A 25,072-nucleotide genomic window follows, 5' to 3' on the forward strand; every position below is an offset into this window, starting at 1 on the left:
ATCCTGAACCCCTCATTTCTGAGCCCACATCCCAACCCCCTGAACGAGCCCGGAGCCCCCTTCTGCATCCTGAACCCCTCATTACTGAGCTCACCCCCCAACACCCCAACCCCCTGCACCAGCCCGGAGCCCCCTTCTGCATCCTGAACCCCTCATTTCTGAGCTCACACCCCCACATCCCAACCCCCTGCACCAGCCCAGAGCCCCCTTCTGCATCCTGAACCCCTCATTTCTGAGCTCACCCCCCCACACCCCAACCGCCTGCACCAGCCGAGCCCCCTTCTGCATCCTGAACCCCTCATTTCTGAGCCCAACCACCCCAGCCCCCTGCACCAGCCTGGAGCCCCCTTCTGCATCCTGAACCCCTCATTTCTGAGCTCACCCCCCCACACCCCAACCCCCTGCACCAGCCTGGAGCCCCCTTCTGCATCCTGAACCCCTCATTTCTGAGCTCACACCCCAACCCCCTGCACCAGCCCAGAGCCCCCTTCTGCATCCTGAACCCCTCACTTCTGAGCCCACATCCCAACCCCCTGAATCAGCCTGGAGCCCCCTTCTGCATCCTGAACCCCTCATTTCTGAGCTCACACCCCAACCCCCTGCACCAGCCTGGAGCCCCCTTCTGCATCCTGAACCCCTCATTTCTGAGCTCACCCCCCCACACCGCAACCCCCTGCACCAGCCTGGAGCCCCCTTCTGCATCCTGAACCCCTCATTTCTGGGCCCACATCCGAACCCCCTGAACCAGCCTGGAGCCCCATTCTGCATCCTGATCCCCTCATTTCTGAGCTCACCCCCCCACACCCCAACCCCCTGCACCAGCCCAGAGCCCCCTTCTGCATCCTGAACCCCTCATTTCTGAGCTCACACCCCCACATCCCAACCCCCTGCACCAGCCCAGAGCCCCCTTCTGCATCCTGAACCCCTCACTTCTGAGCCCACATCCCAACCCCCTGAATCAGCCTGGAGCCCCCTTCTGCATCCTGAACTCCTCATTTCTGAGCCCACACCCCAACCCCCTGCACCAGCCCAGAGCCCCCTTCTGCATCCTGAACCCCTCATTTCTGAGCTCACACCCCCACATCCCAACCCCCTGCACCAGCCCAGAGCCCCCTTCTGCATCCTGAACCCCTCACTTCTGAGCCCACATCCCAACCCCCTGAACCAGCCTGGAGCCCCCTTCTGCATCCTGAACCCCTCATTTCTGAGCTCACACCCCAACCCCCTGCACCAGCCTGGAGCCCCCTTCTGCATCCTGAACCCCTCATTTCTGAGCTCACCCCCCCACACCGCAACCCCCTGCACCAGCCTGGAGCCCCCTTCTGCATCCTGAACCCCTCATTTCTGGGCCCACATCCGAACCCCCTGAACCAGCCTGGAGCCCCATTCTGCATCCTGATCCCCTCATTTCTGAGCTCACCCCCCCACACCCCAACCCCCTGCACCAGCCCGGAGCCCCCTTCTGCATCCTGAACCCCTCATTTCTGAGCTCACACCCCCACATCCCAACCCCCTGCACCAGCCCAGAGCCCCCTTCTGCATCCTGAACCCCTCACTTCTGAGCCCACATCCCAACCCCCTGAATCAGCCTGGAGCCCCCTTCTGCATCCTGAACTCCTCATTTCTGAGCCCACACCCCAACCCCCTGCACCAGCCCAGAGCCCCCTTCTGCATCCTGAACCCCTCATTTCTGAGCTCACACCCCCACATCCCAACCCCCTGCACCAGCCCAGAGCCCCCTTCTGCATCCTGAACCCCTCACTTCTGAGCCCACATCCCAACCCCCTGAATCAGCCTGGAGCCCCGTTCTGCATCCTGAACCCCTCATTTCTGAGCTCACCCCCCCCACCCCCTGCACCAGCCCAGAGCCCCCTTCTGCATCCTGAACCCCTCATTTTTGGGCCCACCGTCCCTCATCCACTCCCAGGCACTCGGGCTAAACCCTTTACACGCAATACCTACAGCTCCATCTCTGCTGCACAGACGTACTGGGTGCAGTAAAGGCGACGATAGAGTCCCACACCCCCCGAGTGCAGACAGTCCCACTCCGAGTCCGCTCCTCTCTGTGGTCTGATCCCTCCTTCCTTCCGGCCAGGGCCAAGCTATCGCGCATGCGCAGGAAGCACTTCCTTCTTTGTGTCCAGGCCTGACGGGAAGATGGTGAGTGTGGCTGAAGGGCCCCTGGCTTCTCTCCCGGCTTAATCCGCCGCCATCCGCCCTACCGGCCGCCTCATCCGCGCAGGCGGAGGCCCGGGCTGGTGCCGCGGGGCCTGCGCTCCCCGGGGCGCCGGGTATTGGCGGGGCAGCTGGAGCCTGATTACTGTGGGTGGGAGGGGGCGGTGGGGCAGAGCCGGGAGCCTTGCGGGGAGCGGGCCTCTAGTCGGGGAGGGGGAGGGGCAGAGCCAGGCCCGGGGTGGGAAGCAGGTTCCGGGGGGTAAGAGCTGGGGGGGCGGGTGCTTTTCTTTTCCTGCAGGCTCCAGGGGGGTGGGGGCGTTCCCTGCAGCCCCCACTCCCCGCCCCATTGCTGGGCGGAACCCCGTGGCTGGAGTCGGGGTGCCCCGGGACTGGCCATGGGCTGGCTGTCCGGTGATCAGGATGGCGGTGGGGCGCTGAAAGCCAGGAAACAGAGTGGGGAGTTCTGCTCCCCGCTTTGCTGCTGGCTCGTTTGTATTGCGCTCTGGCAGTGAGCTTCCCAAAGTACAAGGCACTGCCCTCAAGGCTGTTCCCCTTTCTGTGGGCTTTAGGGTCTGGACGAGGGACAGAAACAGGTAGCCCTGGGAGAGGCTAACACATTCCTCTCTCCGTATTCTGATTTCTACCCATGTTTTGTGGGAGAGGAAAAGAGGGTCGGTCACCCGGAGAGATTTGAAGGGCAGAGCCTGGGCCAGTAAAGTTTGGGAGGTCATGCTGAGCCCCGGAGCAGTAAAAATGACTTAAGTCTGTTGCAGAAAGAAATAACGTGTGAATCAAAGCTGGCATTGGTGAGGAAGGTGTAGAGAGGGAACAGACTTCAGATGTAGGCAAGAGCTTGATGTTAAAACTTGAGATGATGGGTAATGAATGGCAAGGCTAGTCAACCCACACTAGCTATGTGAATTTGAGCAAGTCATTTAATCTTTGTTTAGTTTTCTCCCTGTTTCTGACTTGGGGATAAAAATACTCAGTTTTGCAAGACTTAATTTGATTGTCAGTGTGATCCTGAGAATATCAGGTGAAAGGCTCTGTAGCTATGCAATGCTGCTATCCTCATTTAGGTCCTAATCCTGTCTGTGGCTGCATTCAAGTACACTGATGAACCTGTACGCAGTCATTGCACATTTGTGGTCCTAAAAACACTGCATACCAGAGCAATACTCATGGAGCTGTGGCTATGGAATAATTCATGTAGGCTTGAATTTCCAAAGTGTTGGACAAATTTTAATTAGCTGCAGTGCAGTACAACTTTATTTTGTATGGCATTTTGGTGGAAACTATACTTTAAAAAATACTGTTACATCATTAATGAAAATAGATTCAAGCAGTGTGCAGATAACTTTGCTTTAATTCTTTGGCTGCTGTTAAGTAAACTGCTCTAAACAGTCTCTGGTTTTAATTAAGCTAATGTGTGTGGTGATTTATATCCTGACAGGCTAAGCGCACCAAGAAAGTTGGGATTGTGGGTAAATATGGTACCCGTTATGGTGCTTCACTCAGGAAAATGGTAAAGAAAATTGAAATTAGCCAGCATGCCAAGTATACCTGCTCCTTCTGTGGCAAGGTAAGAACTCTCTCTGATTCACCCTTGCAAGTTCTCAAAGGGTTACAGTGATGAAATTTAGAAATGGGACTGCTGCTTTAGATTTCTCTACTTAATATATAACAGGTTAATTACTGTCTGCCTAAGCATGGTTTGCAATTTTCCAGCAGAAGCTTTTTTTCTGTGCAAAAAATTTAAAAATATGTATGGCTCATTTATTATACATGCACAATGGGGTAGAATTCCCCCAGGAGTAGATCTTGTATGTGACAAAGTTTTGAATTCAGGTCTCAGAAATTTGAAAGGCCATTCACTCTTCACCCTAGTAATTTATCCAAAATTTTCGGATTCAGATGCCTACAGTTAAAGTAGCCTCATATTCAGGTGTGCTGAGCACCCATATTTACATATGATTTCTACCTCCGATGCCAGACTATGGATTTAGGTACCTAAGCTTAAGTGTTGGACTTTAAAAGCTAATAGAAAGTTGAGGTCATTCTTTGTGTGAATTTAGTGTTTATGAAATATGCCCGTTTGATAGCTTTGAAGGCATTGAGTAGATACGCATGGGCTGCAGTTCTGCAGGCTGTCCTGCCAATACCTTTCAGCCTTCACTTGGAGGGAGCAGCTTAGTATCCCAGACCCATTCAATCTTGGTTTGTTTGTTTTTTTGTTGAGACTTGAATAAGGATTCCAGTTACAGTAGTGGCTTTTTATGATGTAGGTATCTGTCCGTTCAGAGTTGGATTGATACTGGAGCACTTTTCCTACACTATAGGCTTGTATATCAGTTTAAGCTAAAGTCATTTTACAACTATGTGAGCAGAACACAATATTAAAACGGCTTTCTAAAACTTGAGCTAAAACAGCTTGTAGAGTAAATGACTAGCTATAGATAGGAACTAAAGCCAATTCAGCTCCTCTGCTTTATTCTTTTGTTTGTGGGGAAAAAACAGTTGCGGGGGTTTTTGTTTGTTTGACACAGTATTTACAACAGTGATAACTGTCTCTCTATCTGCCATAGTACATGCTGTTACTGAAGTTCTTTGGCCTTTGTCAAGACACCTGTGGAAAGTCTGATGTCTTCATATTTCTTCTGGCTCTGGTTGCAAATGTTGCTGTTGTGAAACCTTGACATTTAAATCCTGTTTCCATTGTGGTTTTGGAGTTATCCTGAAAGGTCATGTTTTTAATGAGCAAAGTTGTCCAGATTTCTTGGTTTCTTCAACTGAAAGTATATAAATAATTGTTGTTACAGACCAAAATGAAGAGGAAAGCTGTAGGTATCTGGCATTGTGGATCCTGTATGAAGACAGTAGCTGGTGGTGCCTGGACCTATAAGTAAGGAAACAAATAATAATTGGCTCTGTTGTATGGTAGTTGAAGAAAAGTTGAACATTTTTGTTGCTTTTCTAATGACTGCTGCTTATTTAAGCAGGTCTCTTCCTTGAGCTAGCTGCATGGTTACAGTTATTTCAGAGTATGAGAAGTTCATATTATTCTGTTCAACACGTAATTAGCTTGCTTTTGTGACTATTGAATCTTGTCTGTTGTGCTGCTCTTCTCCCACTTTTGTTAAATCCCCCTTGATTTCCTCAAAGGCTTCTCTGGTTTTAACAGAACAATAGTTCTTTGACTCATAGTTAACTGAAATTCCAGGGATTCCAATATTTTTTAAATAAGTTTAAACGTAGGATTTCTTTTAACATCTGAAAGTATTGAAATACATAGTTTAAGGTCCCCTAACAATCTTACTTCTGCCCCAGTCTTAACAGCAGCCTTGAACTTTTTCCCTTTCATCTGGAGGTCCTGAGAATTTCAAACTGGCTGTCTGTGGCATAGTGTTCATATCACTACCATCCTTCCTTCCCTTCCTTATCTGCAGCCATGGGAGCAAAAGTTTGAAATATTGAGAATGTTGCAGTATGTACGTACATATATGTATGTTTGATACCAGTTATAAGTAGGATCTAAATGTTCCCGAACAGTGCCTTTTATTCACTGATAGTTGTATAAATGGTGGCAAACACTCTCGATGTAGAATGATTGCCTTCCGTATGGTAAAAAGAACAGGAGTACTTGTGGCACCTTAGAGACTAACAAATTTGTTTGAGCGTAAGCTTTTGTGGGCTACAGCCCACTTCATCGGACACATAGAATGGAACATATAATGAGGAGATATATACACATACGGAGAACAGGAAAAGGTGGGAGTTGCCCAACCAACTCTGAGGCTAATTAGTTAAAATGAACTGTTGTTAGAAGGAGGAAAAAAACCTTTTGTAGTGATAATCAGGATAGGCCATTTAAGATCTTGTTTGACAAGATGCTTAACATGGGGGAAATAGATTCAATGTGTGTAATGGCTCAGCCATTCCCAGTCTCTATTTAAGCCTAAATTGATAGTATCTAGTTTGCATATCAATTCAAGTTCAGCAGTTTCTCCTTGGAGTCTGTTTTTGAAGCTTTTCTGTTGCAAAATTGCCACCTTTAAATTTGTTACTGAATGGCCAGAGAGGTTGAAGTGTTCTCTTACTGGTTTTTGAATGTTATGATTCCTTGCAGTATTTGTTCAATCAGAATTTTTACATTAGGAACCTTCTAGGGGCTGTGCATACTGCCTGAACTTTGAGTTCCCCAACCACTGTATGATCAAGACTTTGTCTACATTAGGGGTCTGCAAGTGTGTGCCGAGTCTTCATTTATTCACTCTGATTTAAGGTTTCACGTGCCAGTAATACACTTTAACATTTTTAGAAGGTCTCTTTTTATAAGTCTATAATATATAACTAAACTGTTGTTGTATGTAAAGTAAATAAGGGTTTTTAAATGTTTAAGAAGCTTCATTTAAAATTAAATTAAAATTCAGAGACCCCCCCCAACCGGTGGCCAGGACCTGGGCAGTGTGAGTGCCACTGAAAATCAGTTTGGATGCCGCCTTCGGCATGTGTGCCATAGGTTGCCTACCCCGGTCTGCATACAGGTTTTGTACCAGTGTTTAACTATTTTGGTAGAAAAATCACACCATTAATCAAAATAGTAAATTGCCACAACCTGTGCAGTGAAGGTGGTGCCTTACCCATGTGGCTTATACTCCTTCCCTACGAAGAGAGCTGTACAGATATCGGGTATAAAGCACATTTGCACCGTTACAACTGCATACACATTGGTGATGTTTTACTGCTTTAACTATAGCAGTATAGTTAGTGGTACAACTTTTGTGTAGGCATGACCTTAGTATAGAGGTCCCCAAACTATGGGGTGTGCCCCCAAGTGGGGTGTGGCGGAACATTTGGGTGGGGGGCGCATCTGGGGATTGGGCCTGCCCCCCTAGGGGGTTGGGTGGGAGCATCACCCAGCCCCGCTCCATGTCCTGGCTGCCAACCCGGCCCCAGCTGTAAGCCCAGCCTAGGCACTCTTACCCCTGTCTGCATCCACCTCTCCCAAAGCCATAGCCCTAGCTTGGGGAAGTGGGGGTGGGCAGACAGAGGAAAGGGAGGGATGCAAGGTAAGAAGTTTGGGGACCACTGCCTTAGAATAAAATAGGAGATTTTTTTACTTTTTCCCTTTTTGGCATCATTGCAGGGAAGAGTTCAGATTGTTTGGGTGTTTTAACTGTACACTTCATACCTTGACATGTTTGGATTTTTTAAATTTAACCTCAAACTCATCAAATTCAGAATTAGAACTTTGGGGGAGCTAGGACCACAGGTGCTAAAATGCAATAATCCTTTAATTATTGTATGATGTCACTACAGCACAGTTCAGGTTGAGATACAAGACATATATCTGCGTACACCTCAGACTCAGTTCTGTGTTCTCAGGGTCATGAGATATAAAGTGGATTTGGACTAAGATATAACTGGTTCACTTCAGCTGATAAGATGAGTGCACAGGGAATGCAACTGATGAGCATTGCTGGTTGCTTCAGTGTAGGAGTGACACTCTGGTTTTTCTTCCAGCACCACCTCTGCAGTGACAGTCAAATCTGCCATCAGAAGACTGAAGGAACTGAAAGACCAGTAGAAGCTTCTACTTGTTACCATGATTCATACCTTCCTTTTCCAGAGTCTGAAAATCTCTACCATTCTTTTGTCAATTAAAAGGGTGTAGTAGAATGGAACCTTTTTTTTCTGTTCTGTGCAAAATTATCTCTGGTCTGCCACACTATGGTTGTGAATCTGTTTAGCTGTGGATTATATTATTATGGAGGCACTGTTAGCAAATGCTGTATCTATTTGTTATGGTCATTCTTAATCAGGGGCGGGAGGCCCGCTGAAGCCGCGGGAGCAGTGGACCCTGTACAGGCATGCCGCCGAAGGCAGCCTGCCTGCCGTCCTCGCAGCGACTGGTAGAGCGCCCCCAGTGGTTTGCCGCCCCAAGCATGTGCTTGGCGTGCTGGGGCTTGGAGCCGCCCCTGTTCTTAATGACACTGTAACATCAGAAATAGCTCAATCAATCAGTACCATTCCACTCCAGTTAATTTGCGTGCTGCCATTCTATTAGCTGTACAACACACTGATTTGTTCATCTTATAAGAGGTCTAAAGAAAAGCCTAGGCAGGTTCTAATGGGATACCAGGTCAGTTGTGACACAGCAATAGTCAGTAACTTGTGCCTCTGGGGAAATCTTAAATGGGAGTGGGGAGAGAAGGGGCAGATCTCAAGTGCTGTGAACATCTTAATGTAGGTTCTATCTCCACCCCCACCCAGCTGCTGCTTTGGAGGAGTGGGGGGCGCATTCCGTAGCATGGAGGGGGAATAAGCCCTGTTGACAGAATCCCTCTGGAGTTGGAGTAGGGATTGAAATCGTGAAGAGCAGCTGTCCTCCCACACACTCTGGCTATGGATCCCACAGACAATGGGCTACTACTGCCCATGCTGTGTCCTTTTCTCCACTATTGGCCACCTGGTGCCTTTCTGTTTGGGCTGCCATTCCTGGTTGGCAGTAGGCCCTTGTGAGCTGCTGTCCTCTGATGTCAAAACGTTAGTCAAATCTCCCCAAATCCTATAAATAGCTAGAAGGAAAATTTAAATACAAAAAGTTTCATGCTAAGTCAGTTTAAAGATCCATCTTCCTGGAAAGGAAAACAAAGTTCTGGTTTCTAGACCCAGGAAGAGTCACTGCCAAATAATTTCTTTCTGGGTGATCAGACTGTAACATTTTGGTACCTAGGATCAGCTGGCACATATGTTTGAACCGTCTTTCAGTCACCACTCATAGATTGGATACCTGCACCATCCTTCTGGTATTTCTGTGGGCATACAAATAAGGAAATGATTATCTGATGAAACCAAGGTGCTTCTAGTCACACAGGACAATCACTGGCCTGTTTTTGTGTAATTTTGAAGAGGTATTTCTTTCCCAGTTTGAGGTTACCATGTGAACCTAGTCCCAAAGACTTAATTGTGTAACCATGACTGCTGGGGCTAGTTCAGAAGTCTGAGACACCCAATCTCCTTACAGAGAAGTGGTCTACATGAAGGCTGTGCCCCAAGGGTTTGGAGAATTAAATTCAGATACAGTAGAACCTCAGTTACATACTGACTGGTCAAACACACACCTCATTTGGAACTGGAAGTACACAACCAGGCTGAAGTACAGACAACCCCCGCCACCCCAAAGCCAGTACAGTACTGTGTTGAATGTAAACAACTTTTAAAAACAAAGTTTCCTTACCTTGTCAAATCTTTTCTTTAAACTTTCTGTGCTTGTTTCATTTAAATTAAGATGGTTAAAAGAAGCATTTTCTGCATAGTAAAGTTTCAAAGCTGTAAGTCAATGTTCAGTTACAAAGTTTCAAAAGCACAACCATAATGTTTTGTTTAGAGTTGCAAACATTTCAGGGTTACAACCTCTGTTCCTGCCTGGTTTGTAATTGAGGTTCTACTGTACTTTTAAATAGATTTTTAAGGCCTGAAGAAAAATTATGATTAGGTATGCTGAGCTGCATAACAGGCCAACAATGGCACCCAGTAACTCCTGCATCAAGCCTGTAACTTTTTGTTGAGCTAGAGCAGGGGTCCCCAATGTGGTGCCCGCAGGCGCCAAATGCACCCACGTCCTGGCCGGCGGTGGAGCACCCATCGAAATGCCACTGAATTTCTGTGGCATTTCAGCGGCGACGCCTCTCAATGACGCCGCTTGCCGCCGACAAGTGACGTCATTGAGAGGCATTGCCGCTGAAATGCTGCAGAAATTTGGCGAATTTCGGCGGGTGCTCCACCGCAGCCACGGTCCTTTGGCGCCTGCCAGACGAAAAGGTTGGGGACCACTGAGGGAGAGCGTATCTCGTAGAAAGATAGCTTCAGAAAAAGTTGTTTATGAAACACCTAATGCTGCCTGGTGTCATCAGAATCAGACAATCTCTTCTGCTGTTTACCTGCCTCAGAACTCTTCCTTCCCCTCCCCCCATAGATAATGCCCCATTGAGAAATGCAAACCCTGTCACAATTTAGATCCTAGCGAAGATTCTTAGATGAGTCTGTCAGCTTGGCGCTGCTGTGGGCTCTCTGATACATAGGTAAGACGGTGGGGTTTACCTTGTTATTTCTGAGGTACAGCGATCAAGTCCAAGATCCCACAGGCTGAGCTGGGAATTGAACCAAGGTCTTCTGAGTCCTGGTCCAGTGCTTTAACTACAAGGCCAGCTGTCTTAACAAGAGCATAGGAATTGCCACCCTGGAACAGAGCAGAGGGCCATCTTGCCCAGAACCTCATCACTGGTAATGGCCAGTAGTACCAACTGCTTCAGAGGAAGAAGCAAGAGACACTGCAGCAGGCAGCAATGAAATAGCCTGCCCATAGGGAAACTTCTTCCCAGGCAGTTAGAGCTATAGGTGCCAATCTATTGATGTCAGTGGGAGGTAGGTGCTTACATACCTTTTGAGGATCTGGGCCTTAGTGCCTGTTTTATGCTCTGAAATAGGAGGGGTTTTATCCTGTCCAGTGTGATAAGCTGTTCTCCTTAGTCAGATACACACATAATCCTTTTCTAACTCCTGTTTTTGCCCTGAACAATATCTTGTGTCAGTGAGTTCCACAGGCTAATTATACATTGTGTAAAAAGTGTTTCCTTTTATTATTGACGTTCTTTTCAATTTCATTGAACGCCCCTGGGTGCTCTATTATGAGAAAGTGAATGGCAGTGCCTGATATATCGTCTTTATATGAGTCAATATTTTGTGTATCCCTAACATGTTCCGTCAGCTAAACAATCCCAGTGTTTTCACTCTCCTCAAATGGAAGTCTCTCCAGGCTTCTAATCATTCTCATCTCCTCTCTCTTCACCCCCTCTGATTCTGCTGCATCCTATAGATGCTAGATCCCATAGCTGGTTCGGAGGGTGTCGCCTGAATAAGGTTCAGGTATGTAAAAGCCGTGGGCTCTGTTCTCCAAGGACAGCTGCTCAGCAAGCAGCAGGATGACAAAATTCAGCCAAAGCAGGCAACTGTCGTCAGTCTTTGCACTGCTGCTCATAAGCATAAAATTAAGTGCACAAAGGCTGCTACCTCTGAAGGAAACTAGGTAAGCCTTTGCCAAGAACCGAGGGCTTGATTCTGTGCCTCTTAAAGTTGATGGTAATGCTCCCACTGACTACAAAGATGCAGGATTAGGCGCTATGCCTGGTTGTGTCCTGCTTGCATCTGGCTGCCCTTTTCCCTGGCCAGTGCAGTTGCTCCTAAGTGTGTATGATCTTAGTCATAGGGCCAGACCTGTAACGGTATTTAGGTGCCTAGTGGGGTTTTCAAAAGCACCTGAATGGATACCTCCCTTTTAAATCATCCCTTTAATAAATCTGGCCCAGTGAGGTTCAGTTCAATATTAGCAGGGGATTCCCTGCTCTCATGCCACTTTCCCAGTATTGCCAATACCAGTTGTTCCAAAATCACACCCTGAAAAAATATGCGATTGGCTTTGAATATCTTGAGATCTTATGTATGCATGTATGGTTCCTTTGTAAAGGGAAATCATGCCTCACCCCTCTATTAGAATTATTTGAGGGAGTCAACATACGTGGACATGGGTGATCCAGTTTATACTAGTGTACTTGGACTTTCACCATAGACTCTTATGCAAATTAAGCAGTCATGGCATAAGAGGGAAGCTTATCTCCTGGATCAGAAACTGGTTAAAGGACAGGAAAGAAAGGGTAGATGTGGAGATGGGGTACAGGGGTGGGGAGAGAGGGACACCCTGACATCAGTGCCCCCCACCCCCTGCACAGCAAGCAGGAGGCTCCTGGGAGCAGCTCGAAGGCAGAGGGCAGGAGCAGTACATGGCAGTGGGGGGAGGGACACCAGAACTGCATGGCACTTGATAGCCTGCTGGGCAACCGCACAATTTACAAGGAATTTAGTTCAGTCCTAATCTTGAAAAACTTTTCCAGCTGGTACTAGGAGACAAAAGATCTATGGAGAAAGATGTTCCCTGCTTTCCCTCACCTGTATGAGCTTTATCTCCCCTTTCTGCTTGATGACTCTGTTTACTGCTTAAATGCAAATTAAGCGGAGCACACACTCCTTTATTTAGGACAGACCTGTTTTCCAAGCTCAGTTTGGAACATGTATTAATAACACTATACAGTGGAATCTTATAACTTCAAATACAATCTGGCCATACACATTTTACCAGGACAAGGGCCAGGAAATTATGAGTTTTCAACTGATACCACAAGACATACTCTGTACAAAGATTATTACAAGGGTGTGTGAGTAAAGAGGTACCTTCTGTCACAGTGTGGAGAAAGTGAATAAGGAAGCGTTATTTACCTTTTCACATAACACAAGAACCAGGGGTCACCCAAGAAAACATATAGGCAGCAGGTTTAAAACAAACAGAAGGAACTACTTCTTCACATAACCGGTGGAGCTCATTGCCAGGGGATGTTGTGAAAGCCAAAACTACATCTGGGTTCAAAAAAGAGCTAGATAAGTTCCTGGAGAATTAGGGTGACCAGATGTCCCAATTTAATAGCGACAGACCCGATTTTTGGGTCTTTTCTTATATAGGATCCTATTACCCCCCACTCCCATCCTGATTTTTCACACTTGCTGTCTGGTTACCCTAGGATAGGTCCATCAATGGCTATTAGCCAGGATAGTCAGGGATGCAACCCCATGCGCTGGGTGTCGCTAAGCTTCTGACTGCTAGGTGCCGGGAGCAGATGGCAGGGGAGGGATCATGCCCCATAAATTGCCCTGTTCTGATCCTTGCCCTGCCGCCGCCAGGGGCAGGCTACCGGGCTAGATGGGCCATTGGTCTGACCCAGGATGGCCGTTGCTCTGTTCAGTGGCCACCTGGCTCGGGGGCCTTTCAGGTTTGGGGGCTTCAGGCTGCTCCTGGCAATGGCCAGGGCTAGACACCGCCCGCGCGCCGCGCTCGCCCCGGATCGCAGGGCTCCCGGAGCTGGAGTTTCAGCAGGCGGCGTGTTGCCGTCCCTCCGCCCAGCAGGGGGCGCGCGCGCCACCGGAACGAGCGCCTTCGCCGGAGGGGACCCTAGAGCGGCAGCCGCGCCCCAGCTCTATGGTTGCGGCGGCGGCGCAGGGTGATGAGCTCACTGCAAGCGGCGGGTTTGAAAGCGGGAGAGGGGGCGGCGCGCGGCAGCGCAAATATGCAAATTATCCCGTGTGCTCATTTGCATGTGATGATTGACAGCAGTGCGAGGTCGGTGCAGCCCGCGCCATCAAGTGGGGTTGGGTGGGAGTCGCTGGGGGCTGGGGCCGGAGGAGGGAGGAGGGGCTGTGGGGACTGAAGCAGAGGGGCTGAAGTGGGGGAGGGTTGGGGGGCTGGGGCAGAGGGGCTGAAGTGGGGGAGGGTTGGGGCAGAGGGGCTGAAATGGAGGAGGGTTGGGGGGCTGGGGCAGAGGGGCTGAAGTGGGGGAGGGTTGGGGCAGAGGGGCTGAAATGGAGGAGGGTTGGGGGGCTGGGGCAGAGGGGCTGAAGTGGGGGAGGGTTGGGGCAGAGGGGCTGAAATGGAGGAGGGTTGGGGGGCTGGGGCAGAGGGGCTGAAGTGGGGGAGGGTTGGGGCAGAGGGGCTGAAATGGAGGAGGGTTGGGGGGCTGGGGCAGAGGGGCTGAAGTGGGGGAGGGTTGGGGCAGAGGGGCTGAAATGGAGGAGGGTTGGGGGGCTGGGGCAGAGGGGCTGAAGTGGGGGAGGGTTGGGGCAGAGGGGCTGAAATGGAGGAGGGTTGGGGGGCTGGGGCAGAGGGGCTGAAATGGGGGAGGGTTGGGGGGCTGGGGCAAAGGGGTTGAAATGGGGGAGGATTGGAGCAGAAGGGCTGAATTGGGGGAGGTTTGGGGGGCTGGGGCAGAGGGGCTGAAGTGGAGGAGGGTTGGGGGGCTGGGGCAGAGGGGCTGAAGTGGGGGAGGGCTGGGGCTTTGGGGGAGGCGAGTGTGGGGAAGGCAAAGGAGGGCTGCCTATGGCAAAGGAAGCCAAAGAATAGTGGTTGTGGGGTGGAGGGGCTGAAGATGGGAGGGGTTGGGAGGTCTGGATGGAGGGGCTGGGGGGGGCAGGAAGTAGATATGGGAAGCTGGGTTTGTGGGGGTGGTTGAGGTAGGGGAAGCTTCGGGGTTGCTGGAGGAAGATGGGTTACAGCTGGTGGAGTGGGCTGGGGCCCCCAATATCTGTCCCTCCCTGCCACTTACTTACTCCTCTTTCTAGGATCCCACTTGCCTGCTCCTTACTGCAGTTCTTTCCATGCTCTGGTCCAGCCAGGGGCACAGTGAGACGGGGGCTGCTTGGCTGACAGATTTTTGAAGGGATTTAATGGTGGTCCACTGGAGACCAAGCTGAGCCTGGTCTGCTCATTTTACTGGTGACTCAAAAAGGATTTGCAGGCAGGTTTGTAGAGGAGAGATGATAATATATTTTCTACAGAGGTTCTTGACAAAGGCTTTGCTCCCCTTGAAATCAGTAGCAACATTCTAGAGTCAGTTCAATAGGAACAGGCCCCAAAAGCTCAGTGTTATCTGAATGGACTTGTTTACTCAGTGATGTGCCACCACTACTTTACCAAGGGGTTCTGGCAAATTCTCCCTTAGTCTGGAATAAACTCCTTGACTAGGGGATTTTGCACTTGCAAAAGAGAGGCTGAGGAATCTATTCATTTATTTTCTGGTTTGAACACCAACACTTTTTTATAACAGTAACTGAGTGAAGAGAGGCCATGCTACCTGGTGAACAAACATAATGCACTTTGCCAAAAAAAAAACACGTAGACTTTACTCCTGGACAATATGCAGAGTACATTGAGGACATGGCTAAGTGGGATCCTTGTGGGTGAAGACTACTCTTGCTGTATCCTTCCATGGGAATTATTTTAAATATCTGACTCTTGGTTCAATCTGGTTAATTTCAAAAGCAAAAAATTTGCTCTTCAGAAGCTCTTTCTGTGAGTTTCAGGGATAAGTCATTTCTGGCAGGGATGATTTGCCAGGACCCAGAGCTTTGAGCTCCCTTGGAGCCAGGGGAAATCAGCCCAACTTACCTTTCATTGAGGTGGCTGAAATGTCATTAGGGGCTCCTCTTGCACACCACTGAATGTGTCTCTTTTTACAGGGTCAAAGATGGAAAAGGTGCAGTCCTATTTAACGTTGGATGAAGATGACTTGCTCTCTGACCTCAGCAGTGGGGACCTGGAGGTAAACTTTTGTGCATGATGGGATGTATTTCATTATGGTCTCTGTGGGGGGGGAGGGGCTTTCATTAAAAATCTATTTTTAGTGATTTAAACAGGCTCTTGACTGTTGAAATAGCATCAGGCTGATGAGTATGCTTAAAAACTAGCATCACCCCAGCTTGCCTGTTGGCCATGTTGGTGTAACCTGGGTTTGCTTAGTGATCTTATGATTCCTTGCTTGCAGGTGTGTGCAGCCTCCAATAGACAGACATCTCCTGGTCTAATGACAGTTAATGTTATCACAAAAATATTCATTGAAATAAAACATCACAGGACTAATGAGGATGTAACCCACCACACCCATTCAGTGAGGTGCTCTGTCCCCCTCTGGTGATGGCTGGGTCGCATGTAGAGGTTGATGAGCCTGCAATAGCTTTGCCTAACAGAGCTGGCTTTTCTATTTCAGACACTAGAGGCTTTCAGAAACCAAGTTGGAAGGTTCAATCCCTGCTGCTGACAACCCACCCAGTGTTACATCTGTTGTAAAAATAAATCTTCTCATCTCACCATAGTGTCTGGCTTCTTTTGTGTTTACTTGAATACTTTCCCCTATTTTGCCTTTCCAGATGTTGCTATCATTCCTGGTGGGTAAGGTACATGAAATCGAAGTGAGAGTGAGCACAGAGAAGGATGAGATTATGAGACTTGAGACAGAAATAGCACAATAGTACGTCTCCTAATAAATCTTTTAATATTACTAATTAATTAGCATCATGTTTAGCTTTGTTTTAATCACGACTACATTTTAATAGTACTTGCAGACAGCACTATTAAGTCAGAAACCTGTGTATGTGGATTTAATGTCAATGCGATATCACAAGGTCTTTGGCAGGAAAATTTCTGTAAATTAATGTGAAAGGGCTTTTTACAGACAACTCAGTAGCTGAATTTTGATGCTGGTCTGTTATATAAAGCACTTCTATTGTATATAACTAACACAAATTGTAGTCACTAGAACAGTGACTGGGAAGAGAAATAATGCTTTGTGCTCTGATTTTGTAGTGTTGCAGAAAGAGACAACTGTCTGTCACTGGCAGCACAGATTGTGCATTTGCATCCAGTATTGGAAGAGGAATTTAAGACTCAAGAACAACTTCAAGCTGTTGCATCTGAGCTGAAAAGGCTGAAAAAGGACATTGCTCAAGATACCAGGTATAGATCCTTCCAATTAGAGCAGAGAATGTTTGAGAAAAATATATGGCTTGCAATGTACTTCTAATTATGATCTTGGGGTAATTAGCAGGGTGCTACCATGGCCTCTTCAAATAAACTGATTAAACAGGCACATGTACCACAAGAGAACTATATTATTGGTACAGAGACTGTACATACACTGTATGCTTAAGATTGTTCAATGTGAAATCAAATAATAGCATTTGAGCAGTTAGTTTCCTGGGAATAATCAGAGGGGTAGGCTGGTTGGTGAACTGCCAGGAGCCCAAGGGCTGCCCCTTATGTACCTGATTGATTCAATTGTGGAATGCGGTTGAAGCTGCAGGTATGTGATGTTCTCTCTGCTTGGGTAGAGGGTGGACTCTGTGGGGCCTATTGCTTGTTCTTCTGCATTAAATACCAGCTGTCCTTTGGTCTGGTCTAGGAGACTGCTGAGAGGTTTGATTCCTTTGGCTAGGTGTGTCTTTCACTTTCACAGGGCGGGAGGGATAGCTCAGTGGTTTGAGCACTGGCCTGCTAAACCCAGGGTTGTGAGTTCAATCCTTGAGGGGGCCACTTTGGGATCTGGGGCAAAAATTGGTCCTGCTAGTGAAGGCAGGGGGCTGGACTCGATGACCTTTCAAAGCCCCTTCCAGTTCTAAGAGATTGGTATATCTCTAATTATTATTATGTTATTATCCACAGTATAAAAAAAGCAAGCCCACATGGGTTAGCATAAGCAAATGGCTACTGATGATGCAATGTCCCTTAAAAATCTTCCATTCTTCAACAGTTTTGAAGCTTGATGTGTGGCAACAATCAGATTCACTTAGACCTCAGTGATTCTTTGTAGATTCATGTATCAAAATACTACAGCGATGGGAATGTTAGAAATGTCTGAGACAGAACACGGATGTGCTATTCCACTTGCAGCAATGGTAACAAACTTTCATCTAAGACCAGGCGATCCCTCCCCTTTACTCTCCCTCACATGCAGAGGCAGTCTGCCAGCTTGGTTGATTGCCTTTTCAAATAAGGGAGCTTGTACAGTATATTCTGGAGGCAACATTTTTGGCTCCCTATATTACTTTTAGAAGATGCTATGTTTGATCCTTGTTTCCTAGTGTATCAGCTTTGTCCTGCTCACAAAGTGGCAGGAAAGCTGTCCTAAAGAGTCAGTTAAGGGTTCCCCCCAGTGTAGGGGAATCTTCCAATGGCATAAAGCAAGTGCCAGCTGGCTGTGCACAACCCACTTCTCTCCCACCCTCCCCCAACACGTGAAGGAGGTATGTCAGGGTGCAGAGATGTGGGCTGAGGGCATGGTAGCTGGTGGGAGAGCTAGGTCTGGAGCACAGGTTTCTCTGCACAGTGGTCCCTAAGAGATCTCTACTGCCAGTGTGATTTTGAGCAGGCTCTAAGGTATGCTGGGGGCTGTTTTGTATACCCATGATTTGGGAGATGGAAAGATGGTTTAGTGCAACCTTGCCATCTTCTCTCCCCAACTGTGCCAGGCATAAGCTCGGTTCAGCTGAGGGTTCAACCCGTTAGCTCAGGGGTCAGCAACCTTTCAGAAGTGGTGTGTCAAGTCTTCATTTATTCGCCTAATTTAAGGTTTCGCCTGCCAGTAATACATTTTAACGTTTTTAGAAGGTCTCTTTATGTCTATAATATATAACTAAACTATTGTTGTATGTAAAGTAAATAAGGTTTTAAAAATGTTTAAGAAGCTTCATTTAAAATTAAATTAAAATGCAGAGCCCCTCAGACTGGTGGCCAGGATCCGGACAGTGTGAGTGCCACTCAAAATCAGCTCACGTGCCGCCTTCGGTACGCGTGCTATAGGTTACCTACCTCTGCGTTAAGTTAATACTTCTTAGCTCTCTTCTCCAATCAGGTGTCAAAGCTAACCTGTAACCTACTGTCTTCTGAAAAGTGACTATTCAAAAGCCACATTCCCGTTGCTCATGTCCTCTCTTCGCATGTTTACAGAATTGTCTTTCCTCCGATGAGTGACAAAAATAAGTCTTAACTCCTCTTGGTTTTGCCAAGCCAGCACACTTAGGAGAGGGGGAGCTGGATTCTTCCATCTTATTCATCATCAGAATTGTTTACAAAGTTGCACTTATTTACCCCTGAGCAGCCCCACTGAATGCAGTGGGTGGCATAGGTGTCACCGATGGCCTAGTTTGGCCTATAGAAACTCTTTTACCAGACATGATGTTTGGAGTGGAAAGACCTCAACCACTCCCCTCACAACCACCCAACCATGACTGTCAGAGCCCAGACTGAGTATGTTGGGCTGACAGGAAAAAAAAATCCTTTAGCTTATAAACTGAGTGCATTTGATCTGCTGTCCGTTAGAAACAATACACACAGAGCCCCACAGTGCCATTTTTGCAGTCATATTTTAGAGTAAAATTGCACATTCAGATGACTTCAGTGATAGACATTCCTAGGGTGGTGTATGGCACTCTGTGCTTTTAATGTAATGTGTCTATATACAAAACCCCCAAATGTCCAGCATGATGTTGTTCACATGAAAATGTGATTGTACTTCTATTGTAAGCTCTGTGAGGCTGGGACTGGCTTTTTGTGGTGTGTGTGTGTGTGTCTCCAGTGAGTAGGTCTGACCCTGATCTTGACTGGCCTTGTAGGCGCTGCTGCAATATAAATAATCTGTCTGTGATACTTATCTGCTCCCACTGCCTTTAGTGTAGTATCTGAACATTTCTCTTTACTGTATTTGTCCTCACAACCTCCCTTTGAAGTGCTGTCAACCTATGTTACAGATGGAGGGAGGAAACTGAGGCACAGAGAGACTAAGTGACTTGCCTAAGGTCACATAGGGAGTTTGGCGAAATAGGAATTGACCATGGTACTTCTGAGTCCCAGGCTAGCACCCTAACCACTGGACCATCCTTCCTCTTTGAGTATGGAAGTCCTCTTAATTTTCCCTTGCTGCCTTAACTGCGCTACATCTGACTCACAAAGGCGATGGCAAGCCTTCCTGGAGTGCATTAGAAAAACATAGCTGTATGTGAAATGATCCTTTTAAAAGCTGCCACCAACCCATGGAATTGCCCTCCAGATGAGTGACACCTGCGCAGTCCCGCGTATCTCAGAACCCATTCCTAGGACAGGACCATTAGTCAACTTCTCCCACAAATACCTCAGTGCTTTCTCCCATGCTGTCCCTTGCATACCCCCAAAAAATTCTTAAGGTCACTCTCTTAGAAACTCATGTCTGCTGTGATGCCTGTAGAATGTTGCCAGTTGGTAACAGCAAGATGTGGCAAACTGTGTTGTGTACACAACTAGTTTGAATGTAAGCCAGCGTATTGTTCTTGTAGCACCTAGGAGCCCCAGGCATGAACCAGGACCCCATTGTGCTAGGTGCTGTACAAACACAGCACAAAAAGATTGTTGCCGCTCCACCATTGCTACCTGTTAGTTTCATTCATCTGTTGCATCTCATCATTAATCAAGCCGCTCTTCAATCAGGAATTGTCATTTTCCTATTTGTTTGTACAGCCCCTAGCACGATGGGGCTCTGAGCCCTGACTGGAGACTCCAAGGATGCTACTGGAATGAAAATAACTTCTTCTGAAATATCTCCTCTCACCTATAGGAGGCTCCTATAGGTAAGGGTGAGACGTACTGGCTCTATCATGGCTGCAGAGAGGATGTCAGTCTTTAGCTAGTTAATGTTTGTAGAGAGCTTTGAAGTGGGAAGTGCTATATAAGTGCTGCATGTTGTCGATATTCAGTGTGTAGGGGCGGTCTTCCATCACTTCTCACAAGCATTAAATTCACACAGGAAAAAAATGGGAAAGAACGTGAATGGAGCTTTTGTTAGCGCTGTTAATCTTCTTGCTGCTGTTGTGGCATGAACGTCATGCTGCAGTATTGCAAATGGCCTGTTGGGGGAGGTGCAGCTCCACTAATCCTATGATTTACCTTTTACAGTGAGACTTCTGCTCTTGAAAGACAGGCTGGATACTTTGATTGGATACTTAAAATCATAGAATGTCAGGATTGGAAGGGACCTCAGGAGGTATCTAATCCAACCCTCTGCTCCAAGCAGGACCAATTCCCAGACAGTTTTTTTACCCCAGTTCCCTAAATGGCCCCCTCAAAGACTGAACTCACAACCCTGGGTTTAGCAGGCCCAAAATCAGAGCTATCCACAGTTGTAATTATTGATAACAAATTTTCTGGAAGGGACGTTAGACCACGTGCTTCAAGGGCTTGAGACAATCTCTTAATTATGACAGATCAAGATGAGATCTACATGTGGGGCAGATTATCCCACATCATCTACTGTGGGATTCTTAGACCTTCCTCTGACGAATCTGGACTGGCCCCTATTGGAGACAAGATACTGGGCTAGAAGGATCCAGTCTGGCAATTCCTATGTTTCTGTTTTCCTACTAGGATTTTTGTAGTGCCTAATTGAAATACTACGGTCAATGGAGACTTTCAGTGCCAATTTAAGATCATTCTATTTCTGGTTACCTTTTTAGTGAGCAGCCAGATGCGGCCAAATTAGAACAATTGATAGCTGAATCAGAAACCACAATAACCTCTCTCCATCAGAAACAGCGTATGTTTAAAAGCGAGAAAGTTCATCTGACTAAGGTACTGGAGACCACCAAAAATACCCTTTCCAAGGCACAGGCAGAAAGCCATGCAGGTAACTGACTTTTCCTTTGCTTGGATAAATCAAAACAGATGTGCTGTCTTGAACTCTAGGCATTTCTGAAACAGGCACTGTCACCTTGAAACCTAGTCACTTTCAAAAAGTGAATTGAAAGTAGGTTCAAGCCTGGTGCCCATCCCTGAGTCCCTCGGTCAATTTCTGTGGTTTCATAATGGCATTTTCTTTTTAAAAATAATTTCTCTCCCTTGTTGCTGCCTGAAGGACTCCCACAAATGGACTCTTGGAAATTGCTGGTAACAACACTTAATCACACATCTAAGTATTCATTTATTTATTTATTTTTTTAAACTTGAAGTGTCCCCTTAATTTCGGTGGATAATAATAAAGATGCGCAGAGTTTGGATCCACATCAAAACTTCCCCAAAGATCTGAGGAGTTTGGATGTGATTAATAAACTTCTATATTGAGCTGCTATAGAAGAATCCTGTATGGATCCTTTCCTGATAGAACTTGAGAGTGATTCCTCCAAGGATCTCAACATATTTTGGAATAACAATAAAATGGTTTAAGGATTTCCTTGAGATAGTGGACTTAGCCAGATCCAGACAGGAAGGCCCAGTGAAGTTCTACATTTGGGTGTTAAAATTGATGGCAGACTACATCTTTGTCACTTCCTCTTCAAAGCCAGCGATGTGTGGTGTGCAAGATTGGCTGAGTCGGATGTACAAAGCAGTGGTTCATGATCTGGCCATGATGGTGTCTTCTCCAAAAGTCAAGGTCTGTCCCCAGCAAAGCAATTTTTGAAAAGACTGGCAACCTTGTACCCTCCCAGCTAGGGGCTTATTGATCCGTGGGTCAACTGAACTCAGACTCTTTTTTGAGCACACAGGGCTCTGCTTTCTGTACTCCTTCTCATGAAAGGTCTTGCTCTTAGTGTACAAGTCAGCCATGAGAGTCTTTGAATTGCCAGCCTTTATGGCTAATCACCTTTTACCATTTTCCACATAGGCAAAGTGTAGTTAGGCACTAGCCCAAGTTTCTGACCGAAATTATATTGACTTTTCATCTCTGTTTAAATCCCTATCTGTGATTTGCCCCAGAGACCCATAGGTGTCCTGAGGAGTCCGGATATGCATGTCAAGAGCCATTAGCTACTGATAATTTTTCAGTTTAGAAGGTAGAACAGGCTATTTGTGGCCATCGGAGAAAATCCAAAGATCAAGCCATTTCTGGGAGGAAAAGACACTGCATCCAGTCTTACTGTCAATTTAGGGCTCGTTCATCTAGGGAGATAATTGCTATCAAAGCAGCTACCCTTGGTGTGCAGCCTCCTGTGACATCATTAGGGCTGCTGCGTGGGATTCAGCTCACACCTTCATGAGTTGCTATTTTGTAATCTCAGTAGGGGTGTGTGTGGAGCTCTTGCCATTCCTTGAGTGGTTGTGACAGATGTCCTTCAGCCTCTTGCCAGAAAGGGTACCCAAGCCATGATGATTTCCAACTCTGTGCACTCTCCCATATTGCCTCAATGAACATTCCTCTACCCTAATTACTCTGATAGTAACTCCTACCAATTTGTCTGAAGAGGAAGGACCTAATGACTGGCTTTCATCTCCACAGCTGATCAGGAGCTGCTTCGCTTGCAGAAAGAATGTACTGAGCAAGCTAATGTGAAGTCTTTGGGGGATAATGAAGCCGACAGACAGCTGGATGCCTGCATCAGACAGCTGGGAGTGTTAAACCTCCTCGCTAGGAAGAAGTGAACGTCTGTCTCCAGCAGAGGATATGTGTTAGTCAGCAGACCTGAAGTTCTGAATTCCACTTGCAGGAGGTGTAGGCAAGTAGGTGGTGTGTGGCCACCAGTACACTGAGCCCCTGTTGGAGGAGTCATGGGAAAACACACCACCTGGAGCATAGCTGTACCAAGTTAAGCAGCCTGACTGCTTCTCAATTTGATTTCATTTTACTTCATTCACCTACCAGCTGCCCACCAGGACATAGCAGCAAAATATTTGATTGTTCTTCCCCAATCTCGTCTTCTCTGGATGCTGCATTGGGGACATGAAGCAAAACCTGCTGTATGATGAATTCTGCTACTCTCTGTTTCATGTATGCAGGGTTTTATTTTCATAAATATTGAGACTAGTCCAATGGTTTGTTTGTCATTGGTGTCAGGGATGCAGAGACTAAAGGAAACCAATGGTTTAAGAAGGGCCCGTTTCAGCCAAACTCTCCTGGCATCAGCCACTTCCTTGTCAGCTCAGTCTGGTTTGTGTGGCTGCTTCCCGTCCAACAATAGATTTCCCTTTCCAGCTAGTAGTGTAATTTCCCTGTTTAGATAGGCCATATCCGCTGCCCTGTTGCCCTTCTGTTGCTGTCTCATTCCACTTCACATGGACCTATTGCCATTCTTTGCATTGGATTGCCTTGAAGTTTCTCCATGTTGAGAGTAGGGTATCTCCCAGGCAATCTGTGAGGATCATCAGGTGTATGTGAAACACGACTGGAGACAGAAGCCATTTGCTGATCTGGAAGCTGGCCAGCTCATGGGAGACGATGTACGAAATTGTGGCTAGGTGTAATTGTATTGCAGTGTGGCTAGATTTCTGGAAAGTTCTGAGCAGAGACATGGTTTTGCATAACTTCGAAATAAAGTCAACTTTCTTACATAAGCAGCTTCTTTTTAATTCAGTCCTTTTGTTGCCTGAAAGGGCTCAAAAGCCCTGCATGCCAATGATTTTTGTCCTGTCATCAAAAAGCAGCATGGGTGATGCTCAGTAAGGTGACTGATGCTGTGCTCTGAGGATGCTATATAAATGCAGCAGCATCCATCAGGGACCTCGGAGCGCTCCACATATTGCTATACAGAGATCACAGCAGCTACCCTATGGAATATGGTAGCAATTTAACAGTAACCAGGAACACTGTACAACAGGTTTATAGACAGGAAGTGAAATTACTATTTTTAGTGAAGCTACAGGTAATCTGTAGGCAGGCACGATGTAATTGCTCACATTACAAAGTGACCAGGCCATATTATTTGTATTATTGTAGCGCCTATAAATCTCAGTCATAGACTAGGACCGCAGTGTGTTAGCTGCTGTACAAACACAGGGCAAAAAGATGGTCCTGCCCCAGCTTGCTTACATGGATTTTGTGTCCCTGCTATAGTAGAAACTGCCATGGGATGTCTAATGACCAGTTGTGGTCAGGACTGTGGGTCCATCTGTCATATAATATACAGTTCCAAGGCTCCCCTCCCCCAATAACATTCTTGAGTGTAGACCCACTGTTGTAACTCCAAAAAGAGGATACTACTCACTCCTTGAAATATGTGGATTTTCCCTAGCAATACAACTGCTGGCCCAGCCCCAACCCTGCTTTAAGTATGAGACTTGATTAAATCACAGCCCGAGGTGGGATGGCTGCAGAGCCTGCCTATAAAGTAATCAGCTATCCCCTAAGCTGTGAGTGCATACAGCTGGTCATAAATAGTCGATAGACTGTTCAGAAATCACACCAGATCCCCCAAAATCATGAGATGCTAAATTCTGTTCGATTTTTTTTTTCACTCTTCACCATCCAGATTTTGAGCCTTCAGAGTGCACTTTCTCACATTTTTAAACTCTCCTTTGAAATCTTGAGGGCTAGAAATGTACTTCTTTTTGTTTCAAATGAAAGTGGAGATTCTTATCTAATCACTTGTCTCCAAGACCTGGGGCTTTTAAGTAACACATCATGTGTCATGAGCCTTGCAATAAAGTTGTGAGAAATGGCATCATTGAAATGTTAGCTGAAGGTATAGGAAATCATGCTGCAGTCATCTATAATTTCATAAATAACAT

At 46.9% G+C, this 25,072-nt stretch overlaps 2 protein-coding genes across 4 annotated transcripts; both read left to right on the forward strand.

Annotated features, from left to right (window-relative positions):
- The first annotated feature begins 2,062 nt into the window (after positions 1–2,062).
- Positions 2,063–7,859, forward strand: RPL37A (ribosomal protein L37a). The gene is made up of 4 exons (XM_030581018.1): positions 2,063–2,160; positions 3,629–3,757; positions 4,995–5,077; positions 7,699–7,859. Exons 1-4 carry the CDS (start codon positions 2,158–2,160, stop codon positions 7,760–7,762), a joined length of 279 nt encoding a protein of 92 aa, XP_030436878.1. The 5' UTR covers positions 2,063–2,157; the 3' UTR covers positions 7,763–7,859.
- Positions 7,860–13,301: 5,442 nt separating this feature from the next.
- LOC115660044 lies at positions 13,302–23,899 on the forward strand. Of its 3 annotated transcripts, none has more exons than XM_030581014.1 (7): positions 13,302–13,402; positions 14,398–14,577; positions 15,295–15,377; positions 15,982–16,082; positions 16,418–16,567; positions 21,091–21,260; positions 22,848–23,899. In XM_030581014.1, the coding sequence occupies exons 3-7, from the start codon at positions 15,303–15,305 to the stop codon at positions 22,988–22,990; spliced, it is 639 nt and encodes a 212-aa protein (XP_030436874.1). In that variant the 5' UTR covers positions 13,302–13,402; positions 14,398–14,577; positions 15,295–15,302; the 3' UTR covers positions 22,991–23,899. The 3 variants fall into 3 exon arrangements, with proteins under 3 accessions (XP_030436874.1, XP_030436876.1, XP_030436877.1); XM_030581016.1 differs by having other exon boundaries at positions 14,398–14,573; XM_030581017.1 differs by lacking the exon at positions 14,398–14,577.
- The last annotated feature ends 1,173 nt before the right edge of the window (positions 23,900–25,072 follow it).

The sequence above is a fragment of the Gopherus evgoodei genome, chromosome 11 (genome assembly GCF_007399415.2).
Source record: "Gopherus evgoodei ecotype Sinaloan lineage chromosome 11, rGopEvg1_v1.p, whole genome shotgun sequence".
NCBI classification, from domain to species: Eukaryota; Metazoa; Chordata; order Testudines; family Testudinidae; genus Gopherus; species Gopherus evgoodei.

Bases quoted from the DNA above. Each gene is read 5' to 3' on its own strand.
- RPL37A (XM_030581018.1), top strand. The intron at 3,758-4,994 runs GTAAGAACTCTC...TTGTTGTTACAG, and splicing joins CCTGCTCCTTCTGTGGCAAG to ACCAAAATGAAGAGGAAAGC. The intron at 5,078-7,698 runs GTAAGGAAACAA...TTTTTCTTCCAG, and splicing joins GGTGGTGCCTGGACCTATAA to CACCACCTCTGCAGTGACAG.
- LOC115660044 (XM_030581014.1), top strand. From the start codon at position 15,303: ATGGAAAAGGTGCAGTCCTATTTAACGTTGGATGAAGATGACTTGCTC. The intron at 16,083-16,417 runs GTACGTCTCCTA...CTGATTTTGTAG, and splicing joins GAGACAGAAATAGCACAATA to TGTTGCAGAAAGAGACAACT. The intron at 16,568-21,090 runs GTATAGATCCTT...TTACCTTTTTAG, and splicing joins GACATTGCTCAAGATACCAG to TGAGCAGCCAGATGCGGCCA.